This window comes from Perissodus microlepis, chromosome 11 (genome assembly GCF_051167445.1).
Source record: "Perissodus microlepis isolate ML-2025 ecotype Zambia chromosome 11, ASM5116744v1, whole genome shotgun sequence".
Taxonomy (NCBI): Eukaryota; Metazoa; Chordata; class Actinopteri; order Cichliformes; family Cichlidae; genus Perissodus; species Perissodus microlepis.
Window position 1 is genome coordinate 23,536,307 of NC_140471.1, and position 15,749 is coordinate 23,552,055.

General features: G+C 39.0%; 2 protein-coding genes across 2 annotated transcripts; both read left to right on the forward strand.

The window, feature by feature from the left end:
* The first annotated feature begins 165 nt into the window (after positions 1-165).
* Positions 166-6,319, forward strand: nop2 (NOP2 nucleolar protein homolog (yeast)). The gene is made up of 16 exons (XM_084943392.1): positions 166-289; positions 802-929; positions 1,025-1,067; positions 1,147-1,211; positions 2,231-2,589; positions 2,856-3,069; positions 3,178-3,377; positions 3,547-3,636; positions 4,207-4,294; positions 4,383-4,523; positions 4,611-4,750; positions 4,843-4,932; positions 5,040-5,162; positions 5,249-5,346; positions 5,425-5,561; positions 5,654-6,319. Exons 2-16 carry the CDS (start codon positions 824-826, stop codon positions 6,076-6,078), a joined length of 2,319 nt encoding a protein of 772 aa, XP_084799518.1. The 5' UTR covers positions 166-289; positions 802-823; the 3' UTR covers positions 6,079-6,319.
* An 813-nt stretch (positions 6,320-7,132) lies between these two features.
* Positions 7,133-15,669, forward strand: ing4 (inhibitor of growth family, member 4). The gene is made up of 8 exons (XM_084943401.1): positions 7,133-7,249; positions 7,669-7,740; positions 8,784-8,950; positions 9,061-9,175; positions 9,266-9,377; positions 9,493-9,637; positions 14,716-14,777; positions 14,884-15,669. Exons 1-8 carry the CDS (start codon positions 7,213-7,215, stop codon positions 14,921-14,923), a joined length of 750 nt encoding a protein of 249 aa, XP_084799527.1. The 5' UTR covers positions 7,133-7,212; the 3' UTR covers positions 14,924-15,669.
* Positions 15,670-15,749: the final 80 nt, after the last annotated feature.

The window sequence follows — 15,749 nt, forward strand, 5'->3', positions numbered from 1 at the left end:
AAGTGAGTGTATTGCACATAAAAATGTCATTTGTGGGTTTTTTATGAAGGTAGCTAGATTTTGAATATGTAATTATGTGGTAAAAATCAGACAGTTTTATGTTAATAAAATAAAACGTGTTTCCTCAGCGCCCTCGTTCTGCGCGCGCCACCCTTTCGTCACTATTGTGCGCCGGATGTCACGCTACAACGTGTTGAAGGAAATTTCACGTGTAGAAATTTTCGTCCTGCATCGCTCCACAATCACACTATAATTAGTGTCTGCGGACCTTAAAGTATCCGGTTTATTGGTGAGTATTTGAAGAATCGATGCTGCGATTCGCGCTGCAGCTAAAGAGCGGTTCCGTGACGATAAGCTTTGAGTTGTAAGGGTATACTTTTAAAAACTGTGCGGTCAGGTAATGGCTGTGAAACTGGTCACAAGTTTTTAACGAGGCTGTTTGATAACAGTCTGATCATACATTAATATTTAAACAGTTTAATCCCCAGCAGATGAAGTGGGAGAATTAGTAATAAACGATTTATCATTTGTTATAACCAAACATATTTATTACTATTTCAACAGTAAAGAGACCCTCTCTGTAACACTACATAATTTAAACACTGCTTATAATTATAAAGAGCATTGGTTGTGTTGGAGCTGAATTTATTGCACTGATGTTGGGCGGTTTTCTTTCCCGCAGATCTCCATCCAAAACAGTTTTACTTTTTTTCTTCAGTGACGCTCCTCTCTTTCACATATACTGTATTTTTTGTTTTGTCTTAGGGTTTTAAAACACTCTTGCTGTGTTTTCTTTTTCAGGCTGTCTGTGTAGAAGGAAATCATGGGTCGGAAGTTGGATCCCTCCAAGAAGTTGAAGAAAGGTCCGGGTAAAAAAACCCGGAAGCAGCAGGGAGCAGAGACAGAGTTGGCCAAGTTTATAACTGATGGTAACTATCCCTTTCCAAGTCAAAAGTTTCTGTTTTGGAGGTTTAGTAAAACACGCTGTCAACATTGTGTTATTTTTTATATTTAATCTTTGCAGAGGACACTGGATCAAAACGTCTCTCAAGTAGAGCCAGAAAAAGGTAAGAGGTGGACTGAGGATGTAACATGACATAAAACAAATGTGTTTACAAGCTCCTAATTCATGTTAAAATGTTTCAGAGCTGCAAAGAGAATCCAGAGTTTGAAAAAGCCCAAAGATGTTGCTGAGGAAAAGCCTAAGAAAGGTAAACAATTAACTTTTGCTCAGTCTGGTCAACGCATGATTTAAATATTTGCCCAGATGCAAGCATGAGATTGTTGTTTTGATGGACCATCCTTCTCCAGTATCATTACAGCTATGTAAGCAGTTGTTTATTATTGATTATCAAGGGCAATTATGGGAATATCGGCAAGGGATAATGGTCCAAGGTGAACAGCCAGACTAAATGTGATTCATAAGCCTTCTATGGAAAAACAAAGATTGAAACATTTTACTTCACCCGGATTGGGGTTTCCGCGGCTCGTTGGCAGCATCTGCTGTTCGTCCTCTTGGGTCTCACCACCTGAAGGAGGGGTCCAAGGGGTTCAGTGCTATGTAGATCAGGAGGTGGCCTTGTTAGTCTAATCCCAAGTTACTGAAACTGGTTTGTTAACCTCAGAATTTTGTTCATGAGTGAAGGGAGACAGGAGCAGGAGACTAGCAGAAGTATTGGTGCGTTAGCAGTTATGCAGCTCCTGTACTGGTTTACTGTTGTGTGAGCTTTGGGTAGTGACTGAAAGAATAAGATTGGTGATATAACCAGCAGAAATGAACTCCTTTTGAAGGCTGTCTGGACTCATCCTTAAAGTTCACGGTGAGGAGGTTGGTCATTCAGGAGGGGTTTTGAGTGGAGCCATTATTCCTGCACATGGAAAAAAGCTAGTTGAAGTGGTTAGGGCATCTCACCAGAAAGACTCTTTGGCACCTCCTAAGTGAGTTGTTTCAAGCCCGTTCCACTGGGAAGAGGTCCTGGAGCTATCCAGAGGCTTTTGAGCTTGCATCTCTCGGCTGGCTTGCTAACAGCTTGGTCCAGTCGTCAGTCCACTCACAATCCTGATAGGATAACCGAAAGGGAATGGAGGGATGGATGGATATTGATTATTAATGCATCTTGTATGTGTCATGATTTCAGCTCGTGACATTTAAGACCCTTAAATGTCAAGGAAATAAATGAATAAATACACATATATTTACAGTTTTTTCTTTCTTTCTTTCTCCCTAAAGGGTTCACAGATGAGAACAGCAAATGGTTGAAACCGTCAAAGAGGAAGCGCAAGATTGATGAACAAGAAAGTGAGGATGACAGTGATGAACACTGGGAAGAAGAAGATGATGAGGAGGAGGAGGAAGAGGAAGAAAAGGTTGTAGAAAAGAAGGGAGGCAAAGACCAGCAGAAGAAGGGTGTAAAAGGAGTGAAAAAAGAGGCCGATGATGACGATGATGATGATGATGATGACGACGATGATGATGAAGATAATGATGATGATGATGAAGGCGATGATGATGACGATGACATGGTTGATGACTATGGTGTTCAGGATGACAGCGATGAAGCAGCAGAAGATGACAGCGATGGAGAGGATGTATGTGCTCTTTCTAACCTTTTTTACCCTTTTTAATTTTTTTTCTTTTAGTTTTATTCAGAAGCTGAAACTAAATATTCTTCCAGCCTGGAAATGTGAAGATTGAAGCCTCATTTTATTAGAAAATTTTCACTTATGAGCTACAAAATCGGGAGAGTATTCTGTTTTCAGTGGCACTAGGCCTTATTACCGTTACATTTTTAAGAGAACATTGTAACAGAGGGTGGTTGACTTAGAGCTGTTTTGGGTTTTTTTTCTACCTCCAGCTTCTTCCCATTGAACGCGCAGCCAAGAAAGAAAAAAAGCAGAAAACGTCCAAGACTCCTGATAGTGATGAAGATGACGATGATGAAGAGGATGAGGATGATGACGAGGAGGAAGAGGAGGAACAGGAATCTGATGCTGACATGGATGAGGAAGATGAACTAAAAACAAACATTGACGAAGAAGATAAATTCAGGCTTCCTAAACCAGAGGAGGGTGAGTTTCTGTGAAGTTTTTGTCTTTTAAAGCAGCAAATGTGCAAAAAGAAATTCTCTGATTTTCTACAAACAATCAAAACTTATTTTTTTGGTCCACATTTTTTAGGACTTCTGCCTCTAGACCTGAAGGCAATCTATCAGCGGATAAAGGACAACATTGACCTCCTGTGCAATTTCTCAACAAAAAGAGAAGAGGGGAAAGACCGAGCAGACTACATCTCACTTCTGAAAAAAGATCTCTGCACCTATTACAGCTACAACGAGTTCCTCATTGAAAAATTTATGGACCTATTCCCTCTTTCAGAGGTGTGTTTTCTTCCGTGCATGGTTTTGGGGTTTTTTTTGGGTTTGTTTGTATGTTTTTTCATTAAATCCTGATTTAAAATAATTCGTGGATGCATTGATTTAAACATGCAAGGTCTAGCTGACAATATCTATTTGACTTCAAACATTATATTTTCATTCTGCCTTACAGCTGGTTGATTTCCTCGAGGCCAATGAAATTCATAGACCTGTCACTATTCGAACCAATACACTGAAAACAAGGAGGCGGGACCTTGCACAGGTAGGTGCCTGATCTTAAGAGACATGGACAAAATTGGCATTTAGAATGTTTTAACAAGTTAAAATACATAATGTGTGTCATGACTGTTAGCTATTTGGTAGTTTATTGCTTTAAAGATTGTATCTGTTGTGATATAGAATTGTTTTTGTTGAACAAAAATTTGGCAGCCAGGATGAAGAATTCTGTACTTAGGTTAGCATTTTCAGAAGAAGATCTGTAGAATATTACATATATATTATATGTGGATTTACTGTTGATTATGGAGTTAAGAAGCAAAGTCTCACAAGCCTAAAAAGCAGTCATTGACATCTGCCAATGTGATCAGGGAGAAATGTGCATCCCCTGCCTGGTTGATACTTGGTTGCTGGATGTTGGTTGCTAGGTTAAAATCTGTTGCACAGAGGGAGCGGTGCCATAGGCCTCCTATTGAGGGCTGTGGTCACCCTTATTGTGGGAGGGGCCAACTTCTCAAACACTCACCAAGTTGTCATAAAAGGAAAAACTACTTAAATGACAGGAGGAAAAGTCTTTACATATTGAATTCACTTGTTTGTGCTTTTCCTTGTTTAGGCTTTAATCAACAGAGGAGTGAACCTTGATCCACTGGGGAAATGGTCTAAAGTGGGTTTGGTTATCTATGACTCCTCAGTACCTATAGGTAGGTTTCAAAAGTTATGTAAGTGACCAACTTAAGCAATTAAGGATGCTATCTGAGTGTGACTGCAGCTTCTTTACATGTTAACTAGGTGCAACTCCGGAGTATCTGGCTGGTCATTACATGCTCCAAGGAGCCTCCAGCTTTCTGCCAGTCATGGCGCTGTCTCCACAGGAGGGAGAGTTGGTGTTGGACATGAGCTCAGCTCCAGGAGGAAAGACTACCTATATTGGTAAGATGTATTGCCTTTATTGCAAATTATGTTGTCATTTCACCCTTAAAAATAGTGGAGTCCTTATGCAGATGTTCTCACCCTTAGCTCAGCTGATGAGAAACACAGGGGTAATAGTGGCTAATGATGCCAATGCTGAAAGACTGAAGAGTGTGGTGGGAAACATCCACCGTCTGGGGGTCACCAACACTGTGGTCTGCAACTATGACGGCAGAGAGTTCCCAAAGGTATCCTGTCTAAATATGTAGATCACCAATATCTGTGGGGTTAAGCCTTATTACAGTTCCAGTGTTTTGACCTGTTGGAATTCTGCTTTAAGGTCATGGGTGGGTTTGATAGAGTGCTGCTTGATGCACCCTGCTCAGGCACAGGAGTCATTGCTAAAGATCCAGCTGTGAAGACGAGCAAGGTAAAAACCAAAAAAGAAACTTTTTCTGTCTTTATACACACACACGTCTGTTTGCTTTAAGTAGTGTGCTAATACTTGTTTCGTTTTGCCCTTCTGTTCACTGACAGGATGAGGTGGATATCAATCGTTGTGCTCACTTGCAGAAAGAATTGATTCTGTCTGCCATCGACTCGGTCAATGCTGATTCCCCATCGGGAGGATATCTGGTCTACTGCACGTGTTCAATAACTGTATGTGGAAACTCTGAATTTCTACCAAATTTATGTACAAACATAGTAAATATAGCTTGGTAAGTGATTGCATTTTTTTCAACTAGGTGGAGGAGAATGAATGGGTGGTGGACTACGCTTTAAAGAAAAGAAACGTCAAATTAGTTCCCACAGGACTCGACTTTGGCAAGGAAGGCTTCACCAAGTAAGTTGGATAACCAGTGTTATTATTTTAGGAGCAAGTAAGAAATTGAATAAAACATGAATATTTTCCTTCTTTTAGTTTCAAAAAGTTCAGATTCCATCCAACTCTGCGACTCACGCGACGATTTTACCCTCACTCCCACAACATGGATGGATTCTTTGTGGCCAAGCTGAAGAAGTTCTCCAACATTATTCCAACTACACCACCAGGGAATGGTAAGAGTTTTTGTCATAGCTTCATGCCTACATTTATCATGATATTTTCCCTTTTATCACTAACTAAACATCTGTCTCTGTTGCTGTTGTAGAAGATGAGAAGGCAGAGGCTCCTGAGACGACAGCGGCCACAGAAGCTCCTGAAGAGAAAAGGTCCAAGAGCGAGAAGACAAAGAAGACTGTCCTCAACAAGGCAGGCGGCCTGAAGCAAGAAAACAAAGCCAATGGAACAGCAGTCATGAAAAAGGCAATCATCAACTCACAAGGCAAAAAGGAGTTGCATACTGGACCAAAAAAGGCAAAAGTCGCCAAGATGGATGGAGAAACTGTGAAGGGCACAGAAGCCAAGAAGGCAACAGATGATGGTAAAGCATCAAAAGCTGACTCAAAGGAAGGAAGCAGGTTTGAGAAAAAGCAGGTCACAAAGAGGAAAACACCCATGAAGGCCAAGAACAGAATGGGGAAGAATAAATTCAACAAGTTGAAGCACATGTTGCAAAAACAAAATGCAGAGTGACAGTGTGTTAAATGTATGTTTGGATTATATTAAAGCTTCGTTACACACCTGGATCCACCTCTGTCTGATGAAGCTGCTCTGTTTGTGCAGCAATGGTGTCAAACGTGATTGTAACATGGCTGCGTGCTGATGATTGGACTCACAAACAATGCTCCTACTAAAGCTGGAGCTTTCTTTTTTATTTCTGTATACAGATTCAATGCTTTCCATAATCCTGTGAGAAATAAATCTTTTAAGAACACTTAATATTGACCTATGAATCATTCACACACAAAAAAGGCACCTAACTCAAAGGATGAAACAGTGTTGTGTCCAAACATATCAGATTATTCTCAAAAAGCTTGTTAAAAACTTATTTTAGCGCAATGTGCAGTGTGTCCTTAAAAAAAATTTGAGGAAATTGGACAAATGGAGGAGTGGTGGGTATAAAAAAATCTACAGCAGATGAACAGTGTTTTAAAAAAACTGTAACAAATCCAGAAAAGACTTGACTTGGGACCTGGGAGGTCCATCTGAATCCATCTGTTTGCTGAAGGGGCATCAGAAGTCTCAGCAGTTCTTGACGGTCACTGTTCCATTGTCTAAAGAAGGGAAATGGGGAAAAAGCTGAGGTATGCCAAATTAGACAAGAACTGGACTGAAAATCAGTGGAAATAGGTCTTACAGACTCACAAATCCAAATTTGAAATTTTTGGTTCAGATCATCACCACTTATGTTTACATGTGTTCCAATAAATTGCTGCATCTATTTCACATTTTCAGAAAATATAAAGAAATTTCTTGTAATATGTGTTGTAACTTCACAAGGTCGTTTCATTTATTTATTTTCATTCAGTCACCTAAAGACGTTTATTGTTTTATTCTTTAGTTGAGATTAACTATAATAACCTTGCTAAAAATACAAAAGACCATCTCTAAACGGAGTACAGTTATCCTATCAATCTAAATGATCTTGGACGCTCTTGCATACCTGTTACTGTTTATTACCTATATGATAATTTGAGTATTACAACTGTAATTGGCAGTACTTTGGATGGCAGTTGATTTTTCCTTCGGTGTTGGGTGCGCTCTGGAAATAACCAATCAGATCAGCTCTATCTCGGTCCGGAAGCTGTGTTGTTTACATTTTCCAAGATGGCGGCGGGAATGTATTTGGAGCATTATTTGGACAGTAAGTGAATTTGTATGTGTTTCTGACGCATTGAAAAACATTCTTAGTCGTTTTATAGTTTAATTTCTTTGTGTAGTGTATCTCCTGATCAGCTTCAGCGCGGAAGGGAGTGTTCTAACGGTTTCCTAACGGTCAGCGGTTTAGGCTCAGTCTATTTGCTGGAATAGCGCGTCGCACGAGAGCAAAGAAAGGCTGGCAAGCATCCCCTATTGCCACTACTGGCACAAGTTAAATGCAGTTAGCATTCATAGTCAGCTGTATTTGTGCCACTTGTTGTTTAATGGGGTGCTTGAGAATTTTAAAGCTTAACCGAAAAAGCATCACTTCAGACATTAGATTGAGCTAGCCAGTGTTGTTATTTCATTGTTTCGTGTTGATGTCTTAAAAATCTTTGTTCTCCTGCCTTCCTGCCACACCAGGCATAGAAAACCTGCCCTTCGAGTTGCAGAGGAACTTTAATTTGATGAGGGATCTAGATCAACGCACAGAGGGTAAGCTCAGTGAACACGGATCTTCATTAACCTACAAAACACGGTCCTTAAATGGAGGTAAATGGGTTACCCCCACACAGGGACCCCAACGAAAGTCCGAGGAATCATTAGATTACTAACGAAAAAAAGCTTTGTTCTTAAAAAAAAGCCCCTAATTATTATTATTATTATTATTATTATTATTTGTCTTCTTCTTCTTAACACTTGGATGTATTTTTATTTAGTGCTCTTACATTGACACAGCTCGAACCCTATCTTAATGTGTGATGAGGAGTCACATAATAACATTTTTACGTCATCCTTATTTATATATTATTTTTAAACCCCAAAACAAATAAATGATCAACATAAAATAAAATAAATAAAAATAATATTAATAATAATAACAATAATAATTATACAGAGTGAAAACAATTAGGTGCGTTATTATGTATTTACATGTCCTACGCAAAAACATTTTTAAAGGTTTGGTGTTGTGGTTAGTGCTGTCTACTTACAGCAAGTAGGTCCTGGGTTTAAATCCAGTTGAAGTCCTTCTGCCTGAAGTTTACATGTTCTCCTCGTACTTGTATGGGTTCTCTCCGGGTGCTTTGGCGTCTTCCTACAGTTCAAAGACATGCATGGAGTTAGATTAATTGGTGATTCTAAATTTGTTGTCCGTCTGTCAGTGTTAGCTGTGCAAATAGAAAGATGAGCTGTGCAAATAGGGCGAGCTGTGCTGGGTGTATCCTGCTTTTGGCAGCTGGGATAGGCTCAAGCCACCCCAGCAACCAGAAACAGATAAGGAGAAGAAGATGAATGCATAGAACCCAAAAGTTTATTAACATTTTTGAAGCCTTAAGATCATAATTTACTGTTTTAGGTTGCTGGTTTTATGCTTGTTAAATAAGAAAACTGAATATCCAATTGTGTTATTTTCAAAAACATTTTGACTTATTTGTGTGAGGTATTAAAATTATATTTGTAATCACAGGCAGCGTTGTTTAGAAGTTCTTCTCATCTTTTTTTTTTTTTTAATATTATTATTATTTTATTTTTTTTAGATCTTAAAGGCCAGATAGACTCTCTGGCTAAAGAATACACTGCCAATGCCCGGACTCTCTCCTCTGAGCAAAAGCTGTCCATACTGAGGCAGATCCAGCAGTCATACAGTAAATGCAAGGAGTTTGGAGATGATAAGGTGCAGCTGGCCATGCAGACCTATGAAATGGTTGGTATCTTAGAAAATAAACATATTTTAGACACATGTTTATTGGGAGAAAATAACTTGAAAAATACACTGCCCTGTATTTAAGTAAGCATGGCCTGAATTTTGTGTAGGTGGATAAACACATCAGACGTCTGGACACGGATCTGGCTCGGTTTGAGGCTGACCTGAAGGAAAAGCAAATCGAGAGCACAGACTATGATTCCACCTCTAGTAAGGGGAAGAAAGGTGGGTTAGCACTGTATTTGCCCCCAGTTACGTGCTCAGTTAATTAAATCCAAACTCAATATAATGTCTTGCATGCGTTTGTAATCCCAGGAGATTCCAGGCAAAAGGAGAAGAAGGCAGCTAAAACGAGGTCTAAAGTGAAGAGTTCAGATGAAGACAGCAGTCCTAAGAGTGCGCAGAAGAAAGTGAAACTCCTTCAGCCGTACGTTGTGCACTGTTTAGTTTTTGATGGTCTCGTCATTGTTTTTTTTTTTTTTTTCTTTTAAGTTAGTGTCATACTCTTTTTTTCTCACACACAACATTTTTTTAATCATCAGAGGAGAATTCAACAGCCCTTCTTCCAACTTTGGGAACGTGCACCCATCCGATGTGCTGGATATGCCAGTGGACCCCAACGAGCCCACCTACTGCCTATGTCATCAGGTCTCCTATGGCGAGATGATCGGCTGTGACAACACTGATGTGAGTTTTGTATTAAAATGCCCTCTTACACTCAATCAGAGGACACATGAGATTGGTATGGACATTTACATTTCATGTTGATGAATGTGTGTTGTCATTTGTACAGTGAACCTGCTTAGAAAATTATAAAATTTGAAAGGGTACATGGTTTAGAGCACAAGTAATGATTCAGTAAAAGGACTAGATGTTATAGTCCCTGATAATGCATTGCTTTGAATGGAGAGAATCTTGAGGAAAAGCAGCCAAGGAACTTTACCAGCAACACATATCGTTGTGTGCCTCAACTTTTTTGTATTGTATTGTATCTTTATTTCAGACATATACAGAAAAAAAAACTTTCGGTCTTTTACCCAAGCAAATCTGCAATTTTTTGGAGGATTAGAGATCTGATCTAGATTATCATATTAAGATTTGGGACACATCGTCAGTAGTGGACCTTGGATTCATCAAGTGTTTCGCCCATTATCACTAGACACCGTCATCCAATGAGGGCCTGCCAGGGTTGATCAGGCCACGGAGTGTGTCACTAGTTTATGTTAAATTGTTATTTCTCTTCTTCTTTCTTCTGTTTAGTTTTCTACAGTTTATTTTCTCCTATCTATTCACTGCAACTGAGAAATAATACTTACCTCTTTAGCATTTATGGAGCCTCACTTCTTCAAAGGGATAGAAAAGGTGATAGAGAGAAGTAAGAGAAAAGGGACAAGATAGGAGAGAGCAGAGAGGAGAGCCGGAAGGGGGGCGCCCGATCTGGCTTCCCACACCTCCCCGCTGGATTGGGCTGTACGCTCTTCCTCCCTACTGCCTCCCAGAAAAGGGAAGAAGAGCGGAATATTTTCTTTTCTCTCACGGTTAGCTGACTGCCTTAGCTGCCCAAGTGATGTCAGCCCTTTTTAACCATAGCCAGTGACTGGTCCTCTCAGCAGTGTTAGCTAATTCTCTTATAGCCTGCCCTTGTGCCTGTCCTCTGATCCCAATCTCTCTAAGCAGTTTTGCTGTAGTACTGGCAACAAAGCCCCTGCACCCCACTTCCACCGGGCGCACCTTGATCTTCCAACCGCTGTCCTCTGCCTCAGCTGCCAAGTTGGCATACCGGAGCTTCTTATGCTCAAATGCTTCCTCGATTGCTTCCTCCCATGGTACCGTCAGCTCAATGACGTACGCAAGTTTTTGGAAGTTAGACCAAACGATGAGGTCTGGTCGCAGAGCACAACCAAATCAATTTTATAACCCACTTCAAGTGTCATAATATAAAGGCAAATCATACAGAGTAACAGAAACAAGAACCGGTGTTCTGAACGCTTTATATATTTTCTGGTGTTTTCTGGCTCTTTTCACTGGAGAAAAGAGCATTTCTGTGTAAACACACAAAGGAGGCTGGACCACAGAGGGTCTTGGGATGCTTTCTTTGCAGTTGCTTCATTTAGCTTGTGACAGTTGTCTTTTGGCATAAGATGGAATGTCCCTTTTTATTGTCTTTCTTGAACTTGAGAGGGAGATGTCCGATTGTTTGGGTTCAGTGTGCTGTCCTTATCCACATATCCACTGATCCCATTTTGTTTGGCAATAACAAAATGAAATATATTAATGATTGCCCACTTTTATTTGAGTTTTGTTCTGCTGTTTCAATACGAACCAAATTAAAAGAGGTTTGGTTATAGTGAAATTCTCACACACATCCCTCTGATGTCCTCAGAACCACCAAACACAGGGAAACAGGTTTTTTTTCATTTAGTGCTTATGGTCGGGTGCTTGAAATCCTTGAAAATTTTAATGTTGTCTTTTCAAGGTTTGAAAAGTGCTTGAATTTCAGATGTGGTGCTTGAAAGTGTAACTGTATTTCATTCACCACAAATAACTATCTGATTGAACAGTTTTCTTATCAGATAGAGAAATAAAATGAGTCGCAAAATTTCCCCACCTGGCTGCCTTGTGTCTGTTTCAATATGTGACCCCGCCCCTCCCTCGGACAGTCGGGGATGAGTGCGCTAACATACCTGTAGGTCGCCGTTTTAATGAGTGTTTGATGGAAAACAACAATGGCGGAGTTTGCGCTCTCCAGTCGCATGATAAGTGAGTCCTAGTAAATAATTTTCCAGTACGTGTACGTTACACATGCTATTTTTAAAAAATTATGATTATTATTTTGCTAGCTATCAAACTCGCTGGAGAAATGATTGAAATGCACTGAGTGTGATGCAGTATGGCAGCGCTATTGTGGAATATGCTGTGAACTTAGCTAACATTACTTAGCAGTGATATGAGTTAATTTACTCAAGTGAAAGCTTTAAACATTAGCCTGATACATAACTAGCTAACTTAAGGCTTTCTGGTTAACCCTCTGGGGTCGACGGACCCAGAGTCTCCATTTCAACTTGGGTCGAACGTGCGGACTTCAAACTATATACCAGTGTTTAAATTGTGTTGATAGGCCACGTAAAACCGATGTTTTTTGTTTTTAATAAAACAGTGGCGTTTACTCCGGGAAGAAACGGTAAAAACGGCGTTTTCTAAGGAGAGCGCTAGCAAACACGCTTTGATTGTGAGTGAAAAACAACAGTCATTGGTGAAAAAAGAAAAAACACTCCTTCCCTATTGGTGGAAAAATGTACCACGTCGACCAATAAAAAAAAATGATATGGCAACATGTGGCATTTGGTTGTTTGGGGAGAGAGGGAAGTTTTAGGAGTGAGCGAAAGAGAGAGAGAGAGAGAGACAGTTTTGATACATGAGAAATTTGTGAGGTTTACCGTGTTCGGAGTCTCAAGTTAGTGTGTTGTCTTGTGTAGTTAGTGTGTAGTGTAGTCGTTGTTTTGTTTTGTTTTGTGTGTCAGTTCTACTAGTGAATGTGACTGTTGCTGCAAAAAAGCCACCAAAGCCAGATTGCAGTGTAAACGCTGTGTGACACACCTGCTGTCAGACCTGCAGGTTTATCCCTGTGCTGTTCTCATCTGTGTTATAGTGGACACAAACTATTTTTTGGAGTTGCATAAATAATTTTTGTGCCTTCTTATTTGATGCAGAACACCTGATTGTTCTGTAAATAGTTTGAAATGGTTATATAAAAAACATCTGAGCCTTGGCTGCATTTTTAGGTAAATAGTACCATATAACTTTGTTGTTTGCAAAACTTGTGCATATTTTAAAAAATTTACATTTCTATTTGCATTTCAAGTTATGAAAATGATTCGTTAAACATGCCTGTGGTTTTTACAGTCAAAAATATCACTTTCTACTCGTATTTTAAATTTTGTCTGAATTTAGATAAATTGTGCTGATACAGTATGTCAAAATGAGAAAATAACAGATTGGCAAGATAAACAGTTTTTAAAGTTGAAATATAGAGGCCAAATCAAAAGTAGTCAAAATTATACCCTGGACCCAAGCTTTTTGGAGTATTTGAAATAATGGTAATATGAGGGACCGATCCATATGGTCACAAAGAATAGCCACTTGTTTCTGTGCTACCAAAGTTCCCCGGCTTTCATTCAAAATGTGTTTATCTTCAGCACCTGCACATTAAACTACTTAAAACTCATAAATGTCTTCAAGCTCACACTGAGGCCTGTGGGGCACAATCAGCCACTGAGACAGTACACACATTTATGTGTATTTGTATATGAATATTTCATACTTTAAGGCTACCTGTTTATTTAAGGGAGATGAACAAAATACATTGGAATTGTACATAATATCACAGATGATAAATTCAATAGATTTTAAGTAGATGCTTGTGCATTCTTAAAGTCTTATATGTTGAATTGAACTATGTTATCTGAAAAGCTTGAAAAGGGACCTTGAAAGTGCTTAAAAAGTGCTTGAATTTTACCCTGAAAAAGGCGTATGAACCCTGGTATGTGGAAAGCTTTTTTTCCAAGATGTCTGGTCTTGTCAGTTAGCTTATTCTACAGGAGAAGAATGTTCATAATCAGACACATCAAGGAAATGAGCATAGAAAAGAGAAGAAAATGAGGCTGCATTAAAAAAATACAGCAGCTGCTTTAGTAGTTTATACCTGTTCAGCTGTTCATTAAAGCAAAGAACTAATTAGCCAGCCAATGACAGCAACTCAATGCATGTAGCTATGGTCAAGGACCTGCTGAAGTTCCATCTGAGCATCAGAATGAGGAAGAAAGTTGAATTAAATGATTTGGAATGTGACATCATCACCATCGTGGAGCTTCATGGATATGCAGCTGACAAATCTGCAGCAACTGTGTGACGCTATCATGTCAGTTTGGACCAAAATCTCTGAGAACGTAATCAACACCTTGTCTTTGTGCCACAAAGAACTAAGCAACTCTGACGGCAAAAAGAGGTCTAACTTGGTACTAGCAAGGCCTACCTATTAAAGTGTCTGGTGAGTGCACATTTATGCAATAAAGGCAAAGCCAGAGGATTGTGGAAAGTGGTTTAATATGTAGTAAATCACCTTCTAGTTCTAATTTCCTGTTACTTATTTGCTTATAATGGTGTTTTAAGTGGATGGAGCCCTGCTATTATCAGATTTAAAGATCCATCTGTACATCTTAATAAAGGAAGAGAGGTTGCATTTGGAAGTGAGTAAATGACAGTGTGTCCCTTTGTGACATTTAATAAAGCACACAAAATGTGGTACCTTCACTGGTCCCTTTAATGAAGGAATGATATTATTTATTTTAATATCAATAAATACCATCCACATATTAAAAAAGGTCACGACTGTATAATTGTATCATACAGAGCTGACTCTGCAAGCATTAAATCAGATTAATAATAAAAAATAGAAGCTGAAATGGTATTATGTGTCTGTTATACTTTATAAAGTGCATGTACAGGCTCTCTCTTACATACATTTCCAAGATGCTAACCATAAATTAAGGTGCTGCAGCCCGGTGCCTCGCTGTGTGGATAAGGTCACAGATGGCAGTGTGACTGATTTATTAGCAGAAGCCACACTGTGAATGTTACATGTGATGGCTCTTTTTGAACAGATTGTTCTCCGTCATGTGTTCTAGAAAAATGTCATTTTTGTCTGTCCCAACTGCTTCATTTGCACAACACTTACCAGTATTTTGTCTGTTTTTGTTTTTTTCCAGTGTTCCATTGAGTGGTTCCATTTCGCATGTGTGGGGCTGACAACCAAACCGAGAGGCAAATGGTAAACAAAACTAAAAGAAATTGAGACTGTGATCTAATTTCACAAATGTGTTCAATAAGAGTGTTGAAAGTGTGCACCCTCACCACTCTTCATTTATGCTATGCAGGTACTGTCCACGGTGCTCTCAGGACAGAAAGAGGAAGTGAGAACAAATGGTTGTCCTGGAACGAAACACGGACTCTGATCAGATGGAAAATGAGAAGAATATTTCTTCATTAGTTACTAGAACTTTTTGTTTCTCATCTTCCTTAACATTTGGTGCTTTTTAAATTTTGGTTTACGTACTTGCCTTGGTCTGATGCAGAATGTTTGAAGGAGCCAAGTGTTACAAATGTATTTAAATTTTGTTCTTGTTTTTTTTTTTTTTTTTTTTTTTTTTTTTTTTTAAAATGGTTAACACTAATTTTGAGTTTTTGTTGTTACCTTTGGTGCTCTTTTTGTGACTTTTTTTTTTTTTTTACATTTTATTTTCTGAGTAATTAATAAACACTATAACTGCCCATAATGGTATGACATTTGAATTTTCCACGATACTCTATACCGTATTCACATGTACAACTACAAAATTATATTTTCTTCCAAAAAAAAAAAAGACCATGGATGATTTGATGCTTTGTCATATGGTTAGTTTCTTGTGCTTAGCCTTGGAACACTAGTTTAATTTTTCGATATAAGAAGAGGGCAAATTACAAAAAAAAAATGCTGCACCTTGACAGTATTAGTCACCTGTGGTAGTGAATTGAACCATTTCATTTTAACATTTGACTGAGTGCTGCATAGGAAGTAAGAATTTTTTTTAAAGTATTGTCATTTCTGTAGCTGAAATATTGGTACCGGGGAGAGGGGGTGATTGTGTTTCAATCATTTGAATACAGCTACTACCTCAAAAACCTTTTCTCTGTCCTCCTTTGTGTGTCTCTGCGTTTGTAATTGTGGTTTGTAAAGTTTCTGACTTTGTGCTGTAGTGTGCCC